This window comes from Thamnophis sirtalis, unplaced genomic scaffold (genome assembly GCF_051295495.1).
Source record: "Thamnophis sirtalis isolate CommonGarterSnake01/CBP01778 unplaced genomic scaffold, rThaSir2_p1.2 scaffold_1, whole genome shotgun sequence".
Lineage (NCBI taxonomy): Eukaryota > Metazoa > Chordata > Lepidosauria > Squamata > Natricidae > Thamnophis > Thamnophis sirtalis.
Genome location: NW_028261381.1, coordinates 21,239,896 through 21,258,347, shown reverse-complemented (window position 1 = coordinate 21,258,347; position 18,452 = coordinate 21,239,896). Strand labels below are relative to the sequence as shown.

The window sequence follows — 18,452 nt, the reverse complement described above, 5'->3', positions numbered from 1 at the left end:
ATTGAAGAAATGTCCTTTCTTTTTGTGGCTGATCTCAAAGGGCAAAGATTTAATTCATGTGCCTGAAATCTTGAGAATTAGCTGGGAACTAAAGATTGGCCTTTAGGCTACAGAGTATATAAATAGCAAATAGGCAGAAATTGAACTGAATGAAGTTAGTGCTGTCTACAGAAAAAAATGTGAACAACAGCCTACAGGGGCTTTGAAGGGGGAATAGGAACAATTGAAGTACAGGGCTGCTGTAAAATATATCTGATCACCCATCTTCTATATATATATATATATATAAACGACTCTGTGTGTATGTCTATGTTCCAGCATAACTCTGGAACACCTCGAGCAATTTCAACCAAACTTGGTACACACCTCTGGAAACAAATACTGTGGGGGGTAAGACAGCCCTAACACCCCTGGGGGGGTGTCTTCTGCTAAGATACAGCCTGTTGTGCCTTACAATGGCTTCTACTGTACTGCTGTAAAATGGCTTCTACTGTGCAGTGCAGTGGAGTCATCACGGTAACAGCTTCACAGTACTCCACAAGGGGGCTCTCTCTGGTAAGGGGGAAAATCCAACATTAGAAATTAAGGTGCTATTACTTTTCGTGACGCTTCTGAGGGCACAGAGAAAACATTTGGAACTAATTTAATTGTCGCCGAAATCAGGGCTTTTCCTGTCTAATACAGGATTAGGATAAATAAATATCTGGATCGCCTGGATCCAGCGAGGCTGGATCCAGGCGGTTGTGACCGCCTCCCTTCGGGAGGGGAACTTCCCCGCCGCACTGAAAGCGGCGGTGGTGAGACCCCTCCTGAAGAAACCATCCTTGGATCCGGCTGTCCTTAATAGTTATCGCCCTGTCTCCAACCTTCCCTTTCTGGGAAAGGTTGTCGAGAAGGTGGTGGCCTTTCAGCTCCAACGGTCCTTGGAGGAAGCAAACTACCTAGACCCCTTCCAGTCAGGCTTCAGACCCGGCTACAGCACAGAAACCGCTTTGGTCGCATTGATGGATGATCTTTGGAGAGCCAGAGATGAAGGACATCCCTCCATCCTGGTCCTCCTTGACCTCTCAGCGGCTTTCGATACCGTCGACCATGGTATCCTTCTGCGACGACTGCGGGAGGTGGGAGTGGGAGGCACCGTGTTACGGTGGTTCTCCTCCTACCTCTCGGACAGGTCGCAGTCGGTGTTAGTGGGGGGGCAGAGATCGTCCCCTAGGCCCCTAAATTATGGGGTGCCTCAGGGGTCGGTCTTATCCCCCCTACTATTCAACATCTACATGAAACCGCTGGGAGAGATCATCCGCAGGCACGGGATCAGATACCATCAATATGCGGACGATACTCAATTGTATCTGTCCGCCCCGTGCCAACTCAATGAAGCGGTGGATGTGGTGAGCCGGGGTCTTGAGGCCGTTATGGACTGGATGAGGGTTAACAAGCTTGTGCTCAACCCGGAAAAGACCGAGTGGCTGTTGTGTTTTCCTCCCAAAGATTTGACTAATATACCATCACTCAGGCTGGGGGGTCAAATTCTATACCCCTCAGAGAGGGTTCGCAACTTGGGAGTCCTCCTGGATCCGCAGCTGTCATTTGACCACCACCTAACGGCTGTGACCAGGGGGGCATTCGCCCAGGTTCGCCTGGTGCGCCAGTTGCGACCCTTCCTGAATCGGGAGGCTCTCACAACAGTCACTCGGGCCCTAGTGATCTCTAGGCTGGAATACTGCAATGTGCTCTACATGGGGCTGCCCTTGAAGAGCATCCGGCGACTTCAGCTAGTGCAGAACGCAGCCGCGCGAGTGATTGCGGGTGCTCCTCGATTCACCCGCATAACACCTATCCTCCGCGAGCTGCGCTGGCTACCTGTCGATCTCCGGATGCGCTTCAAGGTGCTATTAATCACTCATAAAGCCCTTCATGGCAGTGGATCTGGATACTTGAGAGACCGCCTTCTGCCAATTACATCCCTGCGACCAATAAGATCTCATAGGTTAGGCCTCCTCCGTATTCCATCGGCCAGCCAGTGTCGGCTGGCAACTACAAGGAGGAGGGCCTTCTCAGCAGTAGCCCCGGCCCTTTGGAACGAGCTCCCTGTAGAGATCCGCACCCTCTCCACCGTCCAAGCCTTCCGCACAGCCCTGAAGAACTGGCTCGCCCGCCAGGCCTGGGGATAAGGATAGTGACCCCTCCCGAATGATGAATGTATGTTGCTTACCATTTTAGTATTTGTCTCTATTTTGTTGTCTGTATCCCCCCCCCTTCCTAGTTTATGTGAGCCGCCCTGAGTCCCCTCAGGGAAAAGGGCGGCCTACAAATTCCAATAAACTATAAACTATAAACTATAAATACAACCCGGGTTGCAACACCGGGTTATCAACTAATAGCTCATAAAAATTCCTGCCAAAATACAGGTGGATGAGACTTGCCCCTTATTTTTCTAGAAGACAGCCAGGATATTTTTAATGGTCACTTGGAAACCAAACTAAGATCCATGTATCCACTTGTACCTACTGTATAAGAATCCCATAGTCTCTCTTTGTAATACAGTACTTAGCTAAGAGAATACACTAGTTTGAAAACATCATCACAGTCAGTGCATGCAATTCATTTTCTAATATCAGAAAGATCATGGATAGCAATGGTGACTGAGGGTATGCTGGCATGTGATCCGCAACCCTAGTTGTTCAGGAAGGGTTGAATCAGTACATGATACAGCACACTCCAAGTCTGAGTATAGTCACGGTAATATCAAATAACTAGAAACACTAAAGAATATTTTTTTGAGTACACAGACTAATTTTCTTGTCAAACTAAGTCTTCACTAGATGCACCAGAGACAAATTCCTTGTGTGTCCAATCACACTTGGCCAATAAAGAATTCTGTTCTGTTCTGTTCTGTTCTATTCTATTCCATTCTATCCCATCCCATCCCATCCCATCCCATCTCATCCCATCCCATCCCATCCCAACCCATCCCATCCCATCCCAACCCATCCCATCCCATCCCAACCCATCCCATCCCATCCCATCCCATCCCATCCCATCCCATCCCATCCCAACCCATTCTATTCTATTCTATTCTATTCTATTCTATTCTATTCTATTCTATTCTATTCTATTCTATTCTATTCTATTCTATTCTATTCTGCATTAGGCTCAGTATGGCATGCTTGTACCATAACTGTATAATTAGCAGGTTCAATTTATGTTTTCTAAGACATGGGTGGCCAGCTGTCACTCACAAATAATTTATTTTCCCCTTTCTAAAATGACTTCCAAAAATGATATTTTGTGATGGGGAAATTATTCTCCTTATGGGTAAAAGTTCATTTTGGGACAACTATATTTTGCAACCATAAGTTTCCAGCTATGTCACAATTATGAGATCAAATTTAGCTATACAAGGCCAAAAATGTTTGCTTGGACAAACTTTAGCTGTTGGCTTCAACCACAAAAATGTGGTACTACGTTTGTTTCTGGATGATGAGTGAACTTATGTGTTTTTTGCATGTATAGTTTTTATTGTATGACTATTTTCTCAAATGCATTTGCATATGCTGGAACTCTCACTGAACAACAGAGCCAACAGATAAAAGGCTGAAGACAAGTGTAATAAAGTATACAGCTTACTTTATTCCAATTCTTTTTTTTTTTTTAAAAAAAAAAAACAATACAGCTCAAAAAGCAATAACGAAAGGAGAAAAACTTTTACTTTATATAATAAACGGCTATTCTTTTCAAGGTAAAATACAACCTGATGTGAAAACCCCATAAAACCTTTCATTAGACTGCTCTCCCCTCCCTGCTTCATTGAGAATTGAAAGATTAGGCCAGAGATAATGAGTAGCTCACTGTGGAAATTCAGTAAGAAAGAGCCACAACTGAAATTAGATCTAGACAACGCAGTAATGAAAAGCATTGACCAATATTGCAATATTATAACTGATGGGGATATTTATCATAATTTTGTTCATTATGATGGATTGTTGGTTTGAGGATTAGCCACATAACTATCCAGCAAATGGAGGCAAGGCATATGTTTGAAGGTGATGACATTTACTACGTAAGCCATGACGGATGTAAAACCGTTAGTAGCAGAAACAGCGTTGGCTTCTCAAATGTTGCTGACAGTTTAATTCTGCTTCTGCTATTAAAATGAAATATGAAGTAAGAAAACAGAAAGCCTAGAGACATTGAAATTGTTCAGCTATATACTGTCAGTTTTACTGTTAGTGCTGTTTAAAGTCATATCTATGAGAGAACTTGTATCTGGGTATTATGCACTTATACCAAAATCATAGATCTCCAGTACTGCAGCTGCCTAATAATAAGGTAAGATACAAACATATAATTCCAAAGTACATATTTTCATAAATATTCTGAACATTCAGATATATCAATGTTGGTCAATATTTCGGTGAGCACATTTATAATTTTGGGAGTATAACATAGACTCTTGCACAAATGTTGCAGAAAATCAGGAGACCCGGAATGCGAGATCAAGAGAAGCTTTATTTTCACCAAAAGGCTGAGACAGTGCAAACCCACATCTGACGTCTGAGCGAGGTTCTTAGGGAGAAGCGTGTTCTTATAACTTCCTCAAAACAGTTAACACGGAAATGTGCTAAATCATTTCTATTGGCTAGGCTCCTTATTGCTAGGCAGAGAAGCATGCAGGAAGCACTAGTTTCATTCTGACTTATGTGATTAAGCTGACTTGACCTACTTACACTAGGTGTTAGTTTTCGTGGTTTGACATTTGAAATACCTGCTCTGCTTCAAGACTAGAAAATGTATAACGAGCTAGAAGGGATAGACGGGTCCCCGGGAGATCTTCTAGTCTGACCCTGTATCATGTTCACTCTTATGTCCAAATCTCGCTTTAAGTCCTGCCTTAGTCCCTCTTTCAAGACTCTATTTTTAGTTACAATTGAGTCTTGCCTCTTATTGTGTCTTATTATGACACTTGGCATTGCATATGGCAAGGTTAATATCTCAGGAGTACATATTAGTTAATGCAAGCACATAATACAATCAGGTTATGATAATGATGCATATCAGTAAGCAGAAAAAGACAAGTAAAGCATATATCAAACTTAAATCTGTCAAGGCACCTTCTCTAGTCCCCAGGATTACTAATAGTGGGATTAAAAGTGGCACCCTTTTCTGAACATGCCCTATGAGAGGGACAGGGATAGTGTGTTCCCCACTGACCACACCCATCTTGGGAAAAAGGTGTACCAGGGTGCATGTTCCAGTCCAATTGCTAGGTAAGCATAGATACGCATTTTTCCCACATAAGAAGAAGACTCCATTTTCTCCCACACACACACCTATGTTCATGGAAAAGGCATGGGCTCGGAGGTTCTTTTCATTAGTCCAGGTCTGCAAGTTCCCTGCCATGAATATGCCAGTAAGTGGTTGTAACGGTGCTTCTTGCTTAGGGTCCTTTCGCTTATCCCTGAGAACTGGACCTTCAAACAGATAATGGGAACTGGTATTTCCAGGGGGAAAGTGAAAACATAATCCTGTGGTGAATTGAATCGAGAGCCAAATTGGGAATCGGTGTGGCAGGAATGACCTTGGGCATTTTTCAGTAGTCAAATTCCCCTCCCAACTATTACTAGTGAGGGGGGCAGAAGCAAGAAAGTGACCTTCTGTTGGAAGAGGTTGTGGGCAGATGGAGACATACTGTGGGCTAATTTTACGTCCATGAGTGTCTTTCTAGGGCCAAGGTATACTTCTGATGGGCATTGCTCTTCCGCCAGTGTCCCTACAGGAATGCCAAGTTCCTGATACCGCTTAACACACAAGGAAGGTGACCCTAGGATTTCCATACCAATGGCTATAGGGCCAACAATGGGGAGGTGGCTCATCCCCAGCCTTTTGAATGCATTATAAAAGCCACCTTGCAACTTGGCTTCTGCTGCTTTGGTTCTCCATCTACTACCTTTGTCAAGGAATATTGTGGCCCTGGTCTTTTCCCAAAGATCTGGCTCAACTGGAACTGCATTGTAAGATGAAGGGCCAGCAGACAAGCACAACCAGCATTTTTGACCTAGGGCAGGGTCAGACTGATTAATTAGGCTTTGACCCAATTCCAGTATTCCTAACATATAGTTCCCTTTTCTCAATTGTTGCAAGGGCCCGTTTTCCCTTTGCTCTATCCCACTTTTTACCGGGATTGTCAGAGGCTTGTCCTTAGGTCTTGGGGTTGGCCTACGGTTCCATTCCCATTCATAGACAATGAGTCTTTGGTGGGAGTGGACCTGTCCCAAAGCGTCCACACCCTGTCACCTGATCCTGCCCTGTTCCTTTGGGTTCTCAACATCCCCGGATCCTCCCTCAAGGGCAAGGGGGTGTGTGTCACTCAGGCATTCTCACAACACTGGGAACTACTATTCAGGATGTTATTACTCAGCAGGCCCTTTCCCAATAACAGCCAAAGCCACTAAAAGCTCATCATTGTCCTTTACACAGAACCTACCCAAACACACTTCTCTTTATCTCCAAATCACCATGTCAGGAAGAAGGTTAGGGTTATATGTGACTTGGGAAAGGGCAATGTCAGTCTTAGGTGTTCCACAAAACCAACACCTATTTGTAAAATACAATGTCCACAGTCCTAGCACTACAGAGAGCCCACTCCCAGGTTTCCTCAAACACAAGTATTTCCAGGGGTTTCATACTGCTCTCTGTCAGAGTCAATGATTTTAGGCTCAGCACCTGCCTTTCTGGGGAGGGGGCGATTCCAGAAGAATGAATATCCAACACTGCAAATCACAATAAGGGCAAGAACACTCACTAAAGCAACAGATAATGCAATTATGCCTATGTATGCTCGACTTTCCATTCCCTGACAGGTGCCCAGATTTTCTAATACATTTTATATCTAATAAATGGAATGTTGTCTTCTTCCACCAAATCTTCGGCCGTACGTAAAGACATCAGCTTCCAGGGGTGACGCCAGTAAGGCCTCTTCTGCCCCGTATGTAGTTTTCCTGTTGATGGTAGGACAGTTATAGGGGGCGCTTCTTCAAGCGTACCACTAAAGGACGGGCTTCGTCCTTGTCTGCCTCCCAAGACTCGTCAGCAGCTGGCTTAACTCGAGTCCAGTGAATCCAAAACTTGGATTCCAACCCTCTTACTGCAAGTGGAGAACACCTGACCACCGTATACTTACAGGCCCTTCCACTTGGGTTTCAAGTTCTTCTCCTTTCTAGTGTTTTACCTATACTTTCCTCCCACCTGAATATTATGACTAGAGGTGCTCAGAAACGGTGGGCTAAGGGACGCACAATATTGTTGGATTTCTTTTGCTTGTTTAATTTTCCCACCATTTGACTCACCCATGATGCCCCTAGTTAGGCAAGTAGGTGGCCAAATTTAGGGCATTTGTCTGTTTCAATGTCACTTCAGGATTATGAGTGAGGAGAGTTTGATACATATAAATTAGTTGGTTGTCAAAAGTCAATTTATTAGCTTCCTCTATCAGAAGAGCAGTGGTATTATATTATTCTTTGAGTCCACATACAAATCACAAGGTTTCTCGAGATTGGGAAGTCCCATAACAGGAGCTTGAGACAATTTTTACTTTAAGGTTTCAAACGCTTGTTTCTGTTCCCGCTCCCAAACAAAGGGTTCTTTTTCACCCCCCCTTTGTAAATTCATAGAGTAGTTTGGCTGGTAGGGCAAAATTTGGCATCCATTCCATCCTGCCTTCAGGTTGTTTTGTGCACAACAGAGACAGGCACTTTCTTTTCAAATAGCCCCATGAGCATGTAAAACTCTAAATATATATTTCTGTCTATGTAGACATTAACCATCTTCCCTTTTGCCAACTGGAGGGCTCATCCTCTAATCAGGTGTGGGATTCTAACTACTGATTCCTCCTCGTACAATTCTTCTGGCAGGTCCCCTGGCTCCCCACTCTTTCTGTCTAAGAGCCTTGGCGAGGAAAAATATGTTTCCTCTTGCCTTTTGAAGTTCCTTCTTCTCTAAAATTTGAGCCCAATTAATATATGCTTTGTATGCTAATTCCACAAGTTCAGAGATGCCTTTCCTGGGGCCCTGTCTTCTGTAATTTGGTTTAATGTCATCTGCAGACTGACCAATGAAGATCATATTGACCATTCTCTTATTTTCTTCAGCCTCAGGATCTAATTTGGTATATACCCTAAAGGTTTGATAAATGCATTCTAGGAATTCCCCTGGATTTTCATCCTGTTTCTGTTGAATTTGATAGACCTTCCCTAAGTTCTTAACTTTTGTTTGAGTCCTAACAAAACTAAGGTCCAATAGTTTTGCAGCTGAATGGACTAAGGTTCCCAATCTGATTCCTTCAGTAACCATGTCCAGTCTGGATCTTTTGCATGATCCTTCTGCAAAGGCTTATTCATGGTTCCCTTCACCAGCCTTTTTTTCTCTGGGGTTAATAAAATTTCCATCAGACTTTGTATGTCTGCCCAAATGGATGCAAAAAGGACATGCATCTCATCTGGATTTTCTCTATAATTAGGAATTTGATTTTTCCAATTATATAAATTAGCCATTGAGAATGGAGCATATATCCACACCTTACGTAGCTCCCCCTCAACTCCTGGCAATAAAAATTCCCTTGGGGCAATTTGAGTTTTTGTCTCAACTGCTCCCTTGGACCAGGTTTGTGGTCCACTTGATTTGTCCCCTCGGGAACCTTTTTGGTTTTCTTCCTCTTGGCCCCACCTAATGGGACCATTTGTTCTTTCTAACCAGTATCTGATTCAATCTTTTGTCTCCCTGGGTCTCCTACTTCTTCAATGTCAACCATTTCATGTCAAAGATACACATGTGGAGGGCACTGATGTCAGAGACTCTCTCTCTTTTATTTTTTGTAAAATAAAAAGAAAAAAAACACTTATCAACACACATCAACAAAGACTAACACGCAAGTTAAAACAACACAGGAACTAAATCTTTTGTTGAGACTCACCTTTTCTTTTTTCTTTCCTCCTTGAGGCTTGTTACCCATCCTGGTAACTGACTATATCGCAGGGTTTTTCTAAGAGTGTTGTACCCTGTCCACCCAGGACTACCTTACAACTCTTTTCTTCTTCTTCTTCTTCTTCTTCTTCTTCTTCTTCTTCTTCTTCTTCTTCTTCTTCTTCTTCTTCTTCTTCTTCTTCTTCTTCTTCTTCTTCTTCTTCTTCTTTGTTCTAGGGTGTTCAATGTCTTCTCTTTTCTACTTTTTGGATCTCCCAGCAAGCACTGGCATATTTTTAAAGATCAAGATGTATAGAGTAACATGTATTGAAGAGGTGTTCGAGGAACGCTTCCTTCACCACCCATGTTCTAGGACACTTGCCACTGACCTGCGGTCCCAGAGAATCACGATCACCAACAGGAACTCAAGCGAGACCTCTAACTGACTTCACCTATTTACAGCAGGTTAGGCTAGGCTTCTTATTGCTAGGCAGAGAAGCATGCAGGAAGCACTAGTTTCATTCTGACTTATGTCGTTAAGCTGACTTGACCTACTTACAGCAGGTGTTAGTTTTCGTGGTTTGATATTTGAATTTCCTGCTCTGCTTCAAGACTAGAACATATGTAACGAGCTAGAAGGGATAGACAGGGCCCCAGGAGATCTTCTAGTCTGACTCCGTATCATGTTCACTCCTATGTCCAAATCTCGCTTTATGTTCTGCCTTACAAATGGCTACCATGAAGTAGCTTTATTATTCACAAAATGGCTGCAACAACAGATATGGCCATTCAGAAAACATTCCTTTAAACAGAAGATGGCATTTAAAGAAGTTTCATTGCATCAGCAGTTCCAGCTTCCAAGGATGTTCTTTGCCATGATACTTGAGTTTTGTGGTTATGTTCCTCCCCCCCCCACTCAAGTTGCTGGACACCCCTCCCCCAAACCACCTTTGGCTATAGTGGTTTACCATTTATCTTTACAGGAATGCCCGTAAAACATATGAAGGGCCAAAAGACATTCTTGTAAATCAATGATACTGGAGCCAATTACTTTGCTTTGCAACATGCCAGTTTTTAATTTCTAATCAGTTTTGAATTAGAACCATCTTTAAAAATATGAAGTGAGATGAGAGCAGCCTGGTGAGATCCCAAGGAAAACAGTCACTGCTCAGTGTCATGGGTACCACTTACAACTTCCTTGAGCAGTACATCTATGGTGGTTTGAAAGACACCAATAAACAGCAAAACCTTATTTGTTACCAAAGATCCAAATATTGTAAATACCATTTTTTTATCCATTGCAAATAATGGTCAAGTTAAGTTAGAACACACAGTATAAGGAAATTATAAGGGGAAAATCAGCAACAGCACACAGCTTCCTTCGGTGGTGATGGGGATTGCCCGACGGAGAGCCGAGGTGGCGCAGTGGTTAGAGTGCAGCACTGCAGGCTACTTCAGCTGACTGCAGTTCTGCAGTTCGGCTGTTCAAATCTCACCGGCTCAAGGTTGACTCAGCCTTCCATCATTCCGAGGTGGGTAAAATGAGGACCCGGATTGTTGGGGGCAATATGCTGATTCTGTAAACCGCTTAGAGAGAGCTGAAAGCCCTATGAAGCGGTATATAAGTCTAATTGCTATTGCTATTGCTACTTTCTGCTTTGCCTTCTGGGGAGCCGGGATGGTATCCATCTTTTGCTTCTTGGCCCAAATTCTTTTACAGGGCTGTGTCACTGCTCCTTCCGTTTTCTAAGCATTCTGCCCAGTCTTCTGGATTTTTGGAAAAATGTCAAGACTTGCCTCTGCCAATTGGCATGATATGAAACCATGAGGGAGGTTGGGGGCTTGAGGGGACACTCTCCCCAGCCCCTTTACGTTTTTAACCTATTTCTAGCCTCTGATTTCATATTAGTTTTAATTTTACTTTTAACTGGTATTTTTTTACATTATTGTATGTTTTTTATTTGTAAACTACTCGGTGTCACTAAGGTGAGATGTGCGGTGTAGAAATTTGATAAATCAAGAAAATATCCTATTGAAACCCTAGAAAAAAATTAACAACTGTTCTCACAAACCAAATTGAACTAAGTACTTCTGCTATGTAATTCTCTGGCTAATCACAAATTATTTTTATTTCCTTGAAAAAAACCCTATAAAACTTTTTATTTCAATCCACACATGGTTGGAAAAAATGATACAAAAACATATAGACTTAAAACCAGAGATTTTTTTAATGGGAATTTTACCGGAAACATATAGTAGAGAATTGAAATATCTGATTGTAAATGTGTTAACAGTGGGTAGAATTGTATTTGCTAAAAATTGGAAAAATGTGAAAATACCAACGCAGGAGGGAGTCATTCAGAAAATAATGGAATGTGCTGAAATGAGCAAATTGACATTTGAAATTAGAGAACAAGACGATAAACAATATTACAAGATATGGGATTTATTTTATCAGTGGTTAGATAAAAAAAACATGGAAATGAAAGACATTAGATAATTTTATAATACAAGAATTATAGAATGACACAGAATACAATATAAAGATACCTTATTATTGGATAAATTTAAGAAGATTTAATGAATTGTTATAATATAAATGAATCCAATATTTAGAATATCTCATTTAAAATGAAGGAATAATAGTTTTAGTCAAACAAATGATGTACAATGATAATAATGTATACATATATATTTGATTGATAATATGTGATTTCATATAAATTTAAGTGAGGACTATGGAAAGGATGCACAAAAATCTTGTAACCAATCGGCACGCTGTATGTAATTGAAGATGGTTTTATGTTTTGTCTATGTCTGTCTAAAAATAAAAATAAACTTCAAAAAAAAAGCTTTTTATTTCATATGTACTGAGGGATAATTTGACAGGGACTGCGTTTCGTATGTGGCTCCTAAAGGTTGCCCCCATTCCACCCCCAGGCTCGATGTGCCCATCACCACCATCCATATAAATGCTGGTGCCTGAATGGATCTGAGGGTTGGGGTAATCAGCTTTGTGGGAATTTTTATTTTGGAATAGTTCAGTGGGCCTGTACTCACTCCCCACCTTTAGCCCTTGTCAAAGATGCCAGGGGAAAAAAAAGACAAAACCAAACCCTCACACCCGGGTCAGCCCTTATTTATTCTCCTACCATCTGGAAAGATATATAGAAGCATAGGCAGCCGCACAAACAAGTTGAATAAGTTTTTATCCGTGGGCTGTCAGACTCCTGAATGAAAAATAACTCTACAACATAGTCCATTGATTTACGGAGACAGCGTCACGTGCAATAAGTTCACATGGTGCAACAGGACTGAGTTTTTGTTAGTAGGGTTCACTGGGCTAGGGATTTTCTGTCTTCCACTGTGGGTTGTATTGTGTTTGAGGGGTGCACGAAGGGAGGCTCACCCAATCTCAATGCACACATGTTGTACTCTTGACAATAAAGCTTTGAATTCAAATGCACGCATTTTTGCGATTAGCGAGCCCATCAAAGGTTTGCGCTCGGCGGACTAGAATCCACTTCTTCCAGCTACTAATCTAACACCCCCGGTTGCGAGTAATGGGAGAACCGGGACCGCAACCCCTTTCCTGGCTCAGACCCGCAGCAGCTCTTGCGAGGAGGCGCCAAGCGCGGCTTCCCCATTGCTCTTGCAAGCAGGCGCTTTCTCCTCCGAGGGGCGGAGCAGGCCCCGGATGCACTTTTCCCGCAGGCTGGTCGGCGCAGCCGCCGTGCTTTCCGTTTGGTGTCCTTAACCTTCGGCCGCTTGCTACGCGGCCTGGGGTCTGGAGTGCAAGGGACTCCCCCGGCGTCGGAAGCATGTCCCTGGTGGCGGAAGCCTTCGTGACTCAGATAGCAGGTGAGCGGGAAGAAGCAGCGGCGGGAATGGGAGCGGAAGGGAAGCAGTATAAACTCCCTCCTCCTCCACGCGGGGCTTTGCAAGCCGCGGAGTTTTGGCCCGGGCTGCGTTCCCGAAGGAGGAGAGGCGCCCGACCTTTGGAGAGTTGCCCGAGCTAGAGTGGGCGGCGGTGAGGCTGGGGTTGCCCAGGGAACCTGGAATGCTTTTCTGGGCCGGATAAGTCGCCTCCTTCAGCGCAGCCAGGCTTCCTGTCCCGTTCGCTTTTGCATTTCGGAGACCACCACCCCATTCCGGATGGAGGCCTGTTAGTATTATTAACAGGAAAGCCTTGTCTGCTTCCTTACCCTGCTAGCCCAGAAGTGTTGCAGCTCAGTTCCTAGATGTCTTGGTCAGCCTGGTGTAGAGGTGAAGGTGCTGGCCTATAAACCGGGAGACTGAATTGTAGGCATCCCTTTTAGGCAGGAAACCTGGCTGGGCTAGTCGTCTATCCATCCACCCACCCATCCATCCATCCATCCACCCACCCACCTTCCTTACACTGTTGTTTGGAAAATGAGAGCAGCATTATGTATGTTCACCATGTTATTTGAAAAAAGGTGGGATTAAAAATATTATAATAACGGCCTGCAGTTTGGAAAGCCCCAACTTTGTTGTGAAGTTGCGCCGTTGTCGCTCTGCTGCTTGTCCTTTTCTTACTAATTGCCCCCAACTTAGCCTAACTCAACCCAGCCACACAAATAAAGACAGGCATAATGGCCTATCCTGAGTGCTTTTTGTTGCCATACATTTTGTAGTTGCTGGGTCTGTGGAGGTTCTGGTGACCCAGTAGTCATAACAGTAGTGTCTGTATCATGATCATGCAACATGAAGAGTTATCTTCTTTGTTATGTTTGAATGACACACAGTTTTGGGTGTATTTCAGACTTGGGAGATTTCCTCTATTCTTTGTTAGATCTGCCAATCCTAGCCATGTGCAAAAAGAGGTATGGAGGCTAATGCAAAATGACATTTTCAAGGGTGGATCAAGGCCAGTGATTTTGTAAATTCTGTGAGTTGTATTTTTGAGATTATCTTCATATTGAGATTTATAAGCCCTTGTTTATCTGTTTCAAGGGGATGCCAGTAGGTCAAGGTCTTTTGCTGGTAAAAGATCTGTGCATCTTTTAAATAGATGAGCTTAAGTAGGAAATGGGGCGTTACTTAAAATGGAACATGATGGAAAGTACAGATAGTCCTTGGGTTACAACAGCAACTGGGACTTGACATTGGTAAGTGACATTGGTAAGTGCTGATGTAAAGGATGATATCACATGATCACATTGCTTAGTGATAAGCAGTTCAGGCAGTTTAGATTGCTGTTGTAATCTGAAAGTGTGCAATCAAGTGAGAAGTGATGAGAGTCCTGGGTAAGGAGCACAAAAATGCCACAGGTGATGGGATGCCAAGTGCAGGCCACACATGAATTGGGGAGAGGGAGCAGAGGAAAGTCATGGAAAGGAGGATGTGAATTGATTTGAGCAGAAGGAGGTCAACAGAAGGAGGACATGGGTCAGTGTGAGTGCAAGGGAGGGAAAGTGCAGCACGGTACACAGGAAGGCGGGAAGGATATTCACGATAGAAACTTGCTGCAGTTCCTGTCAAACTCTTGATATAGCCTGTAGTTTGTTCTTTTTCTTTTTATACACTTTCTTTTTATATTCTTAGCTTCTCGAATTTGCCATAGTGCTTATGATCTGATTAATGATCTAAGATGTTTTGAGTTCTTAAGTGTAACAGCAAAATAGTAATCTTAGTTTCATAGTTACACTGTACATACTGAATATATAAGAAAATTAAAATGTCTAGTATATTATGGATTTTTGGATTATAATACAAAAGTAGGATGTACCCTTTAACTGCCAAGATAATTATATCATTTAAGATTGTGCTAGCAACCAAGTGTTCTTCAGATGTTTTTATTGCAATTCACAAATATTTTAACTATTTACCTGAGATGGGCAGTGTCGAAATTAAATAAATAAACAAAAACTATTTTAACTATGACTATGTTGGTAGGAAGTCATGGGAACTGAAATCAAAAGCACTTAGTAGGCACTAGTTTAGTTATCTCTGATCTATTATTTTGAAAATTAATACCTTTAAAATAAAGAAGTTTGTAATATTGTGCCTGGGATAATTGTAATTGTAATTTAATAAATTTATATGCCGCCCAATGCCGTAGGACTCTGGGCGGCTTACAAAATACAAGAGCAAAATAAAAACTAAAATATAGGGAAAGAGAAAACAGATTTAAAAACAACACACCATACACTCAAACCTAGATGGGGCTGGACTTCATTCATGGGGTCAACAGCCCCAGGCCTGCCGGAACAGCCAGGTTTTAGTGGCTTTTCAGAGGCCGAGAGAGTGGGAAGGGTCCGGATCTCTGCGGGTAGATCGTTCCACAGGGCCAGAGCAGCTACAGACAAGGCCCTCCCCCGAGGGGTTGCCAGCCTGCATTGCCCGGTCTACAGCACCCGGAGAAGGCCCAGCCTGTGAGATCTTATCGGCCATTGGGAGGTATGTGGCAGGAGGCGGTCTCGCAGATATCCAGGTCCTAGGCCATGTAGGGCTTTAAAGGTGATGACCAGCACCTTGAAGCGCGTCCAGAGACCGATAGGAAGCCAGTGCAGCTCGCGGAGGATAGGTGTAACATGGGTGTATCTAGGTACACCTGATATCGCTTGTGCGGCTGCATTCTGGACCAACTGTAGTCTCCGAACACTCTTCAGGGGCAGCCCCATGTAGAGCGCATTGCAGTAGTCAAGCCTTGAGGTGACGAGGGCATGAGTGACCATTCGAAGTGCCTCCCGGTCCAGGTAGGGCCGCAACTGGTGCACCAAGCGAACCTGGGCAAAAGCCCCCCTGGTCACAGCCGACAAGTGATGTTCTAATGTCAGCTGCGAGTCCAGGAGGACACCCAAGTTGCGGACCCTCTCTGAGGGGTGTAAAATTTAACCCCCCCCCCCAGGCTAAGGGATGAAATATCTGGATTATCCTTGGGGGGCAACATCAATAGCCACTCGGTCTTGTCTGGATTGAGTGCCAGCTTGTTTACTCCCATCCAGACCCTGACAGCTTTCAGGCACTGGCACATCACTTCCACCGCTTCGCTGAGTTGGCACGGGGCGGACATACAACTGGGTATCGTCCACATATTGGTGGTATTTGATCCTGTGCCAGCGAATGATCTCACCCAGCGGCTTCATGTAGATATTAAAGAGGAGGGGGGGGACAGGACCGCTCCCATGGCCTTGTCCACTTCCTCAGGAGTGACAAGCTGGAACTCGCTCCAAGAAATCCGATCAAGGCCCACCCTCGGCATTTCTGCTGGTACTGTCCAAGTGGAGTCCAGGTCCGTCCGAATCTGAGCGACTTTGTCCGACAGAAACTGAACAAATTCCTCAGCTCTTCCCTGTAAGGGTTCCCCTGCATCCCTCCCTTTCAGGAGGGAGCGGGTTATCCTAAACAGGGCGGCCGGGCGAGATTCTGCGGACGCAATAAGAGCGGAAAAATGAGTACATTTTGTCGCCCGTATCGCCACTAAATAAGTTCTAATAAAGGCTCTTAGTTGTAGTCATTATAGCTGAAGCCCTCAGTTGTGAATCTCATGGGGTAGCATTGGGTTAATTAACTACCTCTTAATATGATCTATCTCATGATGTAGGAAGTAATGGCAAATATTAGCTGATACTGTATACATTATCCTGTAGAAAGATAGGATGCATATATGAAAGATTTATAGATCTAGTAATCCTGCATTTATACTGCTTAGATCAGAGATCTGCAACCTTAAACACTCAAAGAGCCACCTGGAGCCATTTCCCACAGAAAAAAAAATACTGGGAGCCACAAAGCCTGGATGCCCATTGCCAACTCGCTAACATTCCCACCCGGTCACATGGTCCCCTAAGCCACGCCTGGCGGGCATGCCAACTCGACATCACTCCCACCCAGTCACTCCCACCCAGCAAAACAAAAACATTTTGAACACGTGTACTGGACTAGATTATAGTTTTAAGTAGTCCTTACTTAGTGGCCATAATGGGGGCCAGCAGCCCTGTTGCTAAGTTTGCTAAGTGAAAAATCATGTGATCATTATGGATTTATGACATTACTTCCCATTCAATTGTTAAAGGAGTCATCATAGTCATTAAGCAAAACATCACATGTGTGACTTTTGATTATACTTCCACGTTCTCCATTACCTCTACTTGTTGCAGGCTGGTTGGGAAGCATGTAAATGGTGATCATATATCCATCAAATGGCGCGACGATCAATCTTAATTGTTGATCATATGACTGTAGGATACTGTGATGGCTATAAGGGCAAGGATTAATTGCATATGTGGCGGTTGCAGTACACTTGTTTTTTTACACTGTTACAATTTCAAACAATTATTGAACTCCATTGGTAAGTAAGGACTACGTGTATATTAAGTTCTTGCATTCATCAAGTTAACCCAGTGAGATGTCTTCTCTACATATTCATCTTTTAAATAACATATTTTTTATCTCTGTTTTCTTCATTGTTACTTTCTCTACCTTAAATGTATAGTAGCATAGTGTGGTCATAAATGTGAAACTTTTAATATCAAAAAATAAAAATGAAATTTGATTGACTACTAGTAGAAGACCCTGTTCATGAAAACAATTATTCTGTTATGCAGCTCCAGTTAACTATAACTCCTGTGGTGAAATGGCAGCAATAAAAACATTGATCTTTATTGTATATGCAGTTAAATGGCTTAGGATGATTTTATTTAAAAAAAGAAAAGGAAGATTTTTCTTGGCCTCAAAGTGGGTTGTGACTTTAGTTGGGATGTCAAGTCTTTAAAAATGCGTTTTCTTTGTAGAGAAAGAATGTAGTCTTTGCCAGACATAATTGCTTTTTTTGCTTTCTATCCTTGTTTATCTGTTGTACAGTAAATGTTGATTTTCTAAAATGTTGCCCCTTTCACTTGGTAAGTTGCATTTGTTTGAACATGCTGAGCATAGTCCGTTACTCTAATGCACTAATGATTAAATATAAAATGATGACCAAATCATTTATGAAGCGTTAAGAGGTTTTTTCGTGATGATGTTGGCTAGATAATAAAGAAGTTATTTTGCTTGCATTTTACTCTGCAAAATTTTACTGATTTAAATTGTGGTGGTTCTGCTTGATATGGCTTCTCATGCTAAGAATATTTTTTTCCTTTAATGCTATAAATGGTAACCATATTTCAAACTGATTTTTATACACTACAGTACTTAAAATCTATTTTAGGTAGATACCCAGTAGAACATATTCTTCCACAGACAAGTATGAGGATTTATTGAGATTTATCATATGCATATCACAAATGAACTCTCAGGATAAGGAAATAAATTTCCTATACTGCTTGAGAGTTAACATCTTGGTTTTCAGATGGTATCAAGGTTTAATCTTTCTTATTGCAGCAACTTAAATATCATCTAATAATGTTGGAAAAGAAAAATGGTTGCAAGAATGATACATTAGTGAGTCTGAGGAAAGGATTTTCCTAAGATGAATGAAAGATTCGTTCAATGGATATTGAGTGGAAAATATTTATTTACCAAAATTGAGA

The 18,452-nt window shown here is 42.7% G+C and overlaps 1 protein-coding gene across 1 annotated transcript in view; it reads left to right on the top strand.

The window, feature by feature from the left end:
• Positions 1 to 12,668: 12,668 nt before the first annotated feature.
• The window catches only part of MTX2 (metaxin 2), a 44,170-nt gene continuing 38,386 nt past the window's right edge, over positions 12,669 to 18,452 (top strand). Inside the window, exon 1 of the mRNA XM_087708637.1 lies at positions 12,669 to 12,822. Within this exon, the coding sequence (XP_087564763.1) occupies positions 12,783 to 12,822 (40 nt within the window). The 5' untranslated portion in view covers positions 12,669 to 12,782. The remainder of the gene's footprint in view (positions 12,823 to 18,452) is intronic.